At 53.7% G+C, this 8,703-nt stretch overlaps 1 protein-coding gene across 1 annotated transcript in view; it reads left to right on the forward strand.

The window, feature by feature from the left end:
• Acox3 (acyl-CoA oxidase 3, pristanoyl) overlaps positions 1–8,296 on the forward strand; it is a 30,767-nt gene extending 22,471 nt beyond the window's left edge. The window contains exons 13-18 of the mRNA XM_051164786.1: positions 459–572; positions 2,347–2,462; positions 3,529–3,703; positions 4,312–4,379; positions 5,038–5,124; positions 7,724–8,296. Of these exons, the coding sequence (XP_051020743.1) occupies positions 459–572; positions 2,347–2,462; positions 3,529–3,703; positions 4,312–4,379; positions 5,038–5,124; positions 7,724–7,843 (680 nt within the window). The 3' untranslated portion in view covers positions 7,844–8,296. The remainder of the gene's footprint in view (positions 1–458; positions 573–2,346; positions 2,463–3,528; positions 3,704–4,311; positions 4,380–5,037; positions 5,125–7,723) is intronic.
• The last annotated feature ends 407 nt before the right edge of the window (positions 8,297–8,703 follow it).

Genomic DNA, 8,703 nt, shown 5'->3' on the forward strand with positions numbered 1-8,703 from the left:
CTAAGTGCTTGGGAGGGCAAGGTGGTAGCATTGCAAGTTAGAGGCTAAGTCTAGGCTACGGAGCAAGATATTGCTTGCCAGGCAGTGTTGGTGCACACACTTAAGCCTAACACTTGGCAGAGGCAGGAGGATCTCTGTGAGTTTCAAGCCAGCCTAGTGTACATACTGAGTTCCAGGACAGCCAGGGCCACACAGAGAAACCCTGTCTTGAAAAACCAAAATAAATAGATAAATAAATTAAATTAAATTAAATGACACTGTCTCAAGAAAAAAAAGCTAACATCCACCCTACCATCTGCAGGGTGGATACAAAGGTCATCCATCTGGTAGCACAGGAACGTCTTGGTGCAGGCCAGCCTAGTGGGGGCGCCTAACCAGAGATGAATGAGCTAGCAGGCCAGGCTCTGTGGATGGGGACTCCTTGTATTTCTCCAAAGTTACAGAAGTGTGTGCCCTAGGCGGAACTCACTTCACAAGCCCTCTCAGGACAATGGACTTTCTGGAAGCCTATCCTGGAATCTTGAGCCGGAAGTTCACAGGCTCCAGCAAGGCTGACTGGCTGGACACAGCAGGTACTAGCACTCTCCCCTCCATCCATCCTGCTTTTCCTGTCATTGCCCTAGGATGCACCTGGCCACAGGAGGGAGGGACTGAGGGATGGAGACTGTCGCTGTTGCGCTTAGGCTGGGGTGACCATCCATGGGAGCAGGTGCTCTTCTGGCTTGCAGTGCTTCCTTGGTTTTGTTGCCACACATGAACCTTGGGAAGGTCTCTGTGGCACGCACCTTCATGCTGCCCATGACTTGATCCTGTGGAAGGAACCTCAGGAGCCATGAATCACATGAACTAAGAATGGGTGGGCATCGCCCAGCCTTGGCTGTAGCCTCCAGAAGTTGATGCAGGTTTTGACATGCTGAGGATGACATTTACAGTTCAAGGATGAGCATCGGGCAGCCCTGGATCCTGTCCTGGGGTTGTCTGGGTTCTCAGTGTACCCGACATCCACCGCTTCACAGTGCAGAAGAAGAAGATATCCAATATTAAGTTGGGTGCTCCCTGCCCCTCCCCGATCCCAGGGCTCCAGGCACTCTCTGTTTGTGACTGTAATACTCCGCCCTCTGCCTCTGTCGTCTCAGGATATTCTCTTTGTCTCTGTATAAGGAGTGGAGGCCTTCCCTAATCCAGGGTGCCCTCACTTTGTTAGCAGGAACTATTTCTCACCTACACATGCCCTTTTAAAATAGCCAGTCACAGACACCAGGGGTCAGGAACCAGTAGATATTTGGGGACCACCTGCCTGTCTACACTGCACCTGGAAGGACCCTGAGAAGGGCATGCCACTCCAGACCCCAACCCTGCCTCACGTGCTCCTTGGAACACCTAAGGCTCAAGTCACAGCAACCTGCCTTCCCACTGCAGCTCTCCTTCATGGTTGCTGTGTGGCCATGTGTGGGCCACTAGACCTCTCTGGAGGCTTCTCGGTTGAGCCATGAGGATATGACAGCCAGCTACTCTGTGGCATCATCTCCCTGTGAAGAGGCTCTGTGACACTAGAGGAAATGGGCCCAAACCTGTCATGGCCAGACCTCTATTTCCTTCCCAGGAGCCATGACCAGCTGCCCAAAAGAGGTCTCCTTGCTCCTTGGTCCCTGAAACCTGCAGGTCCTTTGGACCAGGTGGCTGGGCCCTTTCTCCCTGGCATAGTAGGGTGTGGAGAACGTGGACTCTGCCATGAGACTGGTCAGACCCTATTTCCCATCCAAGGCTGTATGTCCTTGCTCACCAGGTCCCTATGTCCTGAGTAGTTAGAAGTCTGCTCAGGTATGTTAGGGAGGGTGAGCCCCGCATCTGCCTCTCTGCCACATGGCTGGCTAGGTGTCAGCAACCCACCCCCACCTCCACCCTCCCCTCTCTGTAGCTGGCTCTCTGCTGCCTATGAGAGCTTGTAGGGAGCACCATGCCAGGCTGAGGCCTTGACAGAGCAAATGCCAACCTACATCTCTCTCTAGCTGGCCAGTGAGCCTGAGGATGGGAATACAAGCATCCGTCCTCTCATCTCCTGAAAGAGTAGCCGTTGTCTTTGTCACTGTCAGAGCAGCTCTAAGTGGCTCTGTGATCTGCAGCCTCGAAGCTGCAATGACAGTGTGGAAATGCTGTCAATCACACCTGCCCCATCAACTCTACCTGGTAGAGGGCCTTGGGCAGCTACCCTCAGTGACTGGGTTCCCTGTCCCCATCTTCTACCGTCCTCATCATGACCACCAGTGTACATATGGCCAGTGGTACTGCCTGCCCAGGGCTACAGGTGTGGTGATAGGTGCTCTGTTTCCTGTGTCCCCTCTGAAGCCCCCCTGGAAGCATACCACTGGCTTGTTTGTTACCTGCTCCAAGGGAGTCATCAGAGATACTGTCAAGAGAAAAAGTCCAGAGGCAATGACTTTGAAGCAAGAAACAACAGCCAGGTAGGTCTATTTTACACTTTGTGTCTGCTCTGTTCACTCTGGTGTCTGCTGTGAGAAGTCAGTGTCCTGGCAGTTGCAGGCCCCACCCTTACACTGTAAAGTATCAGTACAAGCCTGGCTGCCTGTGAGAGAGATGAAGGGTATTTATAGTGCCGAGTGGTGGCTGCTGGAAACCAGAGCAGTGGTAGCTGGAGTGAGGCGTGAGGTGTAAGAACATGAACTCACAATAAGGGCTCTCAATGGGGCAGCGCTTCCCACAGCCCACCCTTCACTCCTACCCACCCCACTGCCGTGGACCTTGGTGGGGATGGGCCGCAGTGCTTCCTACTCTCCACCCACCTGGCTTGGTGTCTCTCCCACTCTCAGAGGCAGCATGTGCGCGGGCGGGCTCACAGTCAGGCAGCACATGTGTGGACTTAAAATCCTCTGTGGATTTAAAAGCCCTGGTGAGGCAGCACACCGGGGGCAGGGAAAGATGTGCTAGCAGCCGGTTTGGGTACCAGAGAAGGCCACCCAAGAAGTCTTCCGTGGCTAGCCTCCCCAGAGAGGTGATCAGTCCGTCTATGTCTCAAGAGGGAATCCTGCAGAGCCTGTGGCCACTCGCCAGTCTTACCCACAGTTTAGGAACAGGGAGACTTGCAGAATAGTGCAGCATTAGCCCTGTCCAGTGGAACGTGTGCTCCTTCGCCTTCCCCAGCCAGAGAATAGGACACACTCTGTGCCCAAGAACCACTTGCTGGTGTCACAGTGCCAGGGTGATAGGCTGTTGGGCCTATATTCTCTTGAAAGTTGGGCATGGGGCCAGGTGAAAGTGGGCTATCTTGAAGTGTGCAAGTGCTGTAGCTTTTCTCCACCGGGCTTAGCTTCACTCACAGATCCTTTTTGTGTATGGGGCCCATACTGTGTCCTCATGCTGGTTAGCCTCACAGTACTGACCTAGGATGAGTGTTTTGAGTGTAGGCCTTGGTTGACAGTTCCCTGTAGCCCCTCCTTATGTGAGACCCGGTTACACAGTTGCAGTGATTGGCTACCTCCAGCCCTCACCCGGCCTCTGTTCTGTTTGCAGGTGTACTTTTGCCGGCCCCTGGCCCTGGCCTTCATGGAGTTCACTGTGCTGCAGCGGTTCCACACGCATGCACATAGCTCCAGCGTGCCTCCAACTCTGCAGGCTGTACTTAAGCGGCTCAGCACACTCTATGGCCTGTGGTCCCTGAGCCAGCACATGGCTCTGCTCTACCAAGGTAAGGCTGCCACTTGGACCTCTATCTGAGAAGGTCTGGTAATCAGGCACCTTTCTCTTTGGAGAAAACATCACAAAAGGAGCTCCTGCCCCCAGCATATTCCCCGATTCACAGAGCACTGCTGAGAGTCTCTAGGAAGGCTGCTGTAGCCTTGAGGTGACACCAAGGGGCTGAGTCTCCTACTCTGTCCCCTGGTGGCTTTAGAGGCCTTCACATCCCATATACCACAGGCCTGTGACCCTGCTTACTGCCAGCCCCTCCTGTCCACCTGCAGTGCATCTGGGCACCCCGTGCAGTCTGATGCAGACACCTGCCTACCCATGGATTCCTTGTTCCTCCCGTGGTAGGAGTGCATTCAGCGCCAAGCCTCAGGACCTTGCCTCCCTCACTGCTTCTTAGCCAAGCCTGACACATGCCGAAGGGGGCAGCGGACCTCAGAACTGGCTTAGAGCCAGCACATTTCTTCCAGGCATCACAGTAGGCTGGCTGGTCAGTGCTGTGAGACCCTGACATCTGTGTCCAAGATTTAATGGGGCTGAGTAGAAAAGCCATTTCTGATGTGCTGTGGCTACAGGGTTGAGGCATGTATGACAAGGTTGTGCTTTCAGGTGGCTACATTTCTGGTGACCAGACAGGAAGAGCGATGGAGGATGCCATCCTGGCACTGTGTGGGCAGGTGAGTTACGTCACCTTTGTTGGGATCCTCTCTGTCCATACTGTGCAGCCTCCACCATCATCCTGAGGCTGTCTGCCAGAGTTCTGCCAACACCCAAACGTTAACTTAAACTTCAGTGTGCTTGGCAGGAGTTATTTGAAGGAAAAAAAATTGTTTGCATTTCAAGAAAATCCTTGGGCGTCTCCACAGCAGATTGCTCTGTGGGGCTTCATAATAGTCTGTGTGAGGAAGCAGGGGTCAGGTAACCACCACCTCAGCTGCAAGTATGATGGCTTTTGCAGGAGCTCAGGAGCACTTTCTGCCCCTGTGGCTTCTGGATTTCCTTTCCGGCTTCGGAACAGCAGTGGGCAGGTTGGCTATAGGCTGGGGATGAGCCTCAGGGGACACGCTAACAGGCTACACTCACCACTTCCGCCAACTTCCCAGCCTTGCCGCAACAACAAATGCTGGCTGTCCAGAGTGAATGGCGACATGGTAGAAATATGCAAACACACACCCAGGGAGCCCACAACCCAGACCCGATGAGGCCACAGAGCACCGTGCGCCTGCTCAGGTTTCCACCGCGCTATAGCAACCAGCTGCGTGGCTCTGTTACTCCATGGTTGCCCTGGAGACTGTAGGGCGGCGCCAAGTGGATGGACTTTCTGTTTCCCAACAGCTGAAAGATGATGCAGTGGCCCTGGTGGACGTGATCGCCCCTTCTGACTTTGTTCTGGGCTCCCCGATTGCCAGAGCTGACGGTGAGGTAAGGGGGAGTGCCCCTGCGGCTGTTGAGACTTGCCTGGAGTCTGTGTGGGTCCTAAGGTAATGAGCATTCTTGGGTGCCTTCCTAGAAATTGTCAACCTTGGGGAGCCTTCTGGGGACAAGAGAAATCAGGTGGTGTCACAGCCCTTTGTCACTCCAGCTCTGTGGTCTTGGGTACCATTCCTGAACGCCCTGTACCCCATGAAACAGGAAGGTTGCACTGCTGCCCGGGAGTGACACACAGTTCCTCTGTGAGGCCTGAGGTCTCACCCTCCTAGTCCCGCCCTACCTGCTCTCCACATGGCCCTGTAGCTCAGTCACAGACAAGCATCAAAGCCATAGACTTGACACGGCAACCACCATTATCCACCCAGGCCCTGGGCCTTCTGATCAGACAGGACTTGCAGATCAGCTTGTCTGGTTGGCTTTACAACTATGGCATCTTCAAGTTCTCCCCTACCCTGCCTGCCCTTCAAACTCCAGTTGACTATTGCAACTGTGGGGGCCATTTCCCCTCTGTGCCTGCCTCTACAGCCCCATAACTTTTTGATGCCCACTTGCTACCAAATTATAGAATGATTGTTCAGAAGCAATTAGTGGGCTTATGCCTCTCCATCCACAGTATGATCTACTTACCAACAACCAGCCACCCAGGATGCAACTGGACTCTTCTGCCCTCACTGTACCCGCCTGCCCTTGCTATGCCTGGCTCTGTTGCTTCTCTCCTGTCATTTTATACTGTGGTGCTCCGGCCCTCCAACAGTAGCCCCCGTCCTTCCCTTTGTTCTAATATGCTAGGCCGTTGCACATACCACACCATGTCTGGAGCACCCTTCTGTTGCCCAGCCAGGCCTGAGTCCTGCCTTCTCTGTCTCCCTCATACAAACGCCAGGTGGCCCTTGACAGCTCAGAAGTAACTTCCTGTATGACACCCTACCACAAGATGATTCCTGTGTAGGGAGACACTCACAGCCTGGCATTCCAAAGTACCTGGCTAGCCATGGGGCCATGCCCCCATTATTCCGGCAACATGGCGTGGCAAAGTGTTCCAGCCATGTGCTTGGGGTCTGATGGTTGTGAGCTGTGAGGTAGGTTTAATGCTTACTGACCCCAAGACCAGGGTGGCCTTCTGTGAAATGGAGAACAATGGTAAAGGCACAGAGTCCACTGTCTTCAGATAGTACTGGGATCGAGCCTGTGAGGGGCGGGGCATGGGGGATGGGGTCTGAACATCAAGATTGATAGATTCAGACTTCATGTGCCCTGGGGTGGGTGTCCAGGGAGCAGATAGGAGCCAGGGCTGGGCAGAGAGCATCAAGAGCACCTGTAGGCAGGCCTGATGGCCCACCGTGTGTACCACATATTTTTTATAAGAGCAGAAAGTACAGAGAAGCCTTCTAGATGGAAAGTTGTGGACAGAGATCTGGGTCCTGGTGTTAGAACTGATGACGGGAGACTTTGTGTGTAGAGAAATCATTGAGGAGTGGGGTTCCCTCATGTGGGTCCCCCCCCCCAAGAAAGATGGGCCTTTCAGGTATGTGCAAGCAGGACCTGCATTATAGGAGACACACACACACACACACACACACACACACACACACACACACACACACACACCGGGGCCTGTCACCTGCAGAAGGAACTGTAGCTCGTGCTCTCTGGTCAAGAATCACTAGAGGTAGAGACGAGCTGTCCCTGAATAGAGAGGGACTTCTGGCTGTGAGTGCCGAGGCTCGTGGCACCGAGGCACTGCCTGGCGTGGTGACAAACTGCACGCACCCCTCACCCTAAGGAAGTGGTGCTCTGCCCAGGTTCTCCCAGGTAGACATGGCTTCCGACCTGGAAACTCAGCTGGGGATCTGAGAGAGCACTGATGGCAGCACAGTGCTCAGCATTGTGGAACGTGGCCACGTGCCCATCCCACAGGGCAGCAGTGCAGGTCTGCAGTGCAGGAGAGCAGCTGCATGCCATGGGTCCCTCTGAGCCATCTGCTCTGTTGTGGCTCTGCTCTAACTGACCCTGCCCAATGTGTCTATGTCTGTAGCAGGTGTGGGATCTGGCCAGGTTGGATCTGCGCAGGTCTGCCTCTTAGATAGCATCCACTCTAGCTGGTTCCATTGAGACTAAGAACAGCTAGACTCCAGCCGGGGCTATCAGGGACCCAAGCCCCCATTCCTGTCCACCCACCCGCTCTTTAGTCACTGCTGGCCTGTGCATCCTAAGATGTAGGGTAGCTGAGGACAAGTCTCAGAGAAAATAAGAACATGGCCTGGCAGATGTGGGAGGTGAAAGTAGGGGTTGGGGACAAGGGCGCAGATAGGAGTGGCCACCATGGCTCCCCACGAGAGAATATCCCACAAGGGATGGTTCCCATCAGAAATGCTTTTATGGAGTTTTATAATTAAGTTTTCTTAATTGCTTCCTACTAAAAAATAAAAGGCTTATATAAATTAACCATATATCATCTTAACATTTCCTAAAAAGCAACAGTGGAGAATTTCCTGTTCTCACAAGATCAGAAGGCAGGGCACTGGTCACTTGTCTTCTGACGACTCTGCTGGTCCCTGCCCTTCACTTTTACCTGGTCTGTCTCCTGCAGCTCTATAAAAACCTGTGGGGCGCTATCCTGCAGCAGAACGGGGTGCTGGAACGTGCCGCCTGGTGGCCTGAGTTCACTGCCAACAAACCTGTGATTGGCAGGCTGAAGTCCCAGATGTAGACACACTGGGAGGGGCAGCCACAGCAGGAGCAGCTGACCCAGAGGCCTGAGTCCAGACATGGAGCTCCAGGAGACAACAAGACACCCACGCTGAAAAACACTTATACCACACCTTGTCCTTGTCCCTGGTCAGCCTGTCATGCCCATCCTGAAATGGGTCTTACAGGGAGTGTTTGCACAGTGTGGCTCCCTGAAGGTCTTGGGATTTTTAACAAAGGATTTTATTTTTGTTCCCTTGGGATACAGATAGGAAGGGTAAAGTCGGGGCTCACAGTGAAGGCTTCTGCTCAGGTGAACTTTGCGATCCGTGGGAGACTTTTGCAAAGCTCTCTTCTCTGTGCTGCTTTCGGCTTCTTTTTATCCCACTGTGGTGTACCCATACCTCTGTTTACTTGCCACTTACTGCTGTACCATGGACCATCAGAATGACATCATTTGAAGATTTTTTTTGGGGGGGGAAAATGTTTTATTAGCTCCTTTGGTGGCACCAGAAGTCTCCACCAAGGAAGTGCCCGCACAGAGGCACAGTGGTGGGGACATCCAGTCTACGCACCGCCAACATCCCCGCTGTGTCTCTGAGTGGCTGGCAGTGGCTTCGGTCCTTTTGTTCCTAAAATGGGAGAAATGCCCAGTGCCATCTGTCCCTCACCAAGCAAATTCACACATGGTGTGACACTGCTACACTGGCCGCAGCAGACCCTTGAGCCTGTGAAAGGCACAGGAGCCATGATACCATCCTTCCTGCTGTAGGGAGGGATCCCACAGCCTTAGCCTTCTTGATGGGCTGTTCTCAGCCCCAGATGCTTGCCGAACCCAATAGCCTCTCTCTTCACCACCCTGCTCATGCTCAGCCTCCTCCC

The sequence above is a fragment of the Acomys russatus genome, chromosome 22 (genome assembly GCF_903995435.1).
Source record: "Acomys russatus chromosome 22, mAcoRus1.1, whole genome shotgun sequence".
Classification (NCBI taxonomy): domain Eukaryota; kingdom Metazoa; phylum Chordata; class Mammalia; order Rodentia; family Muridae; genus Acomys; species Acomys russatus.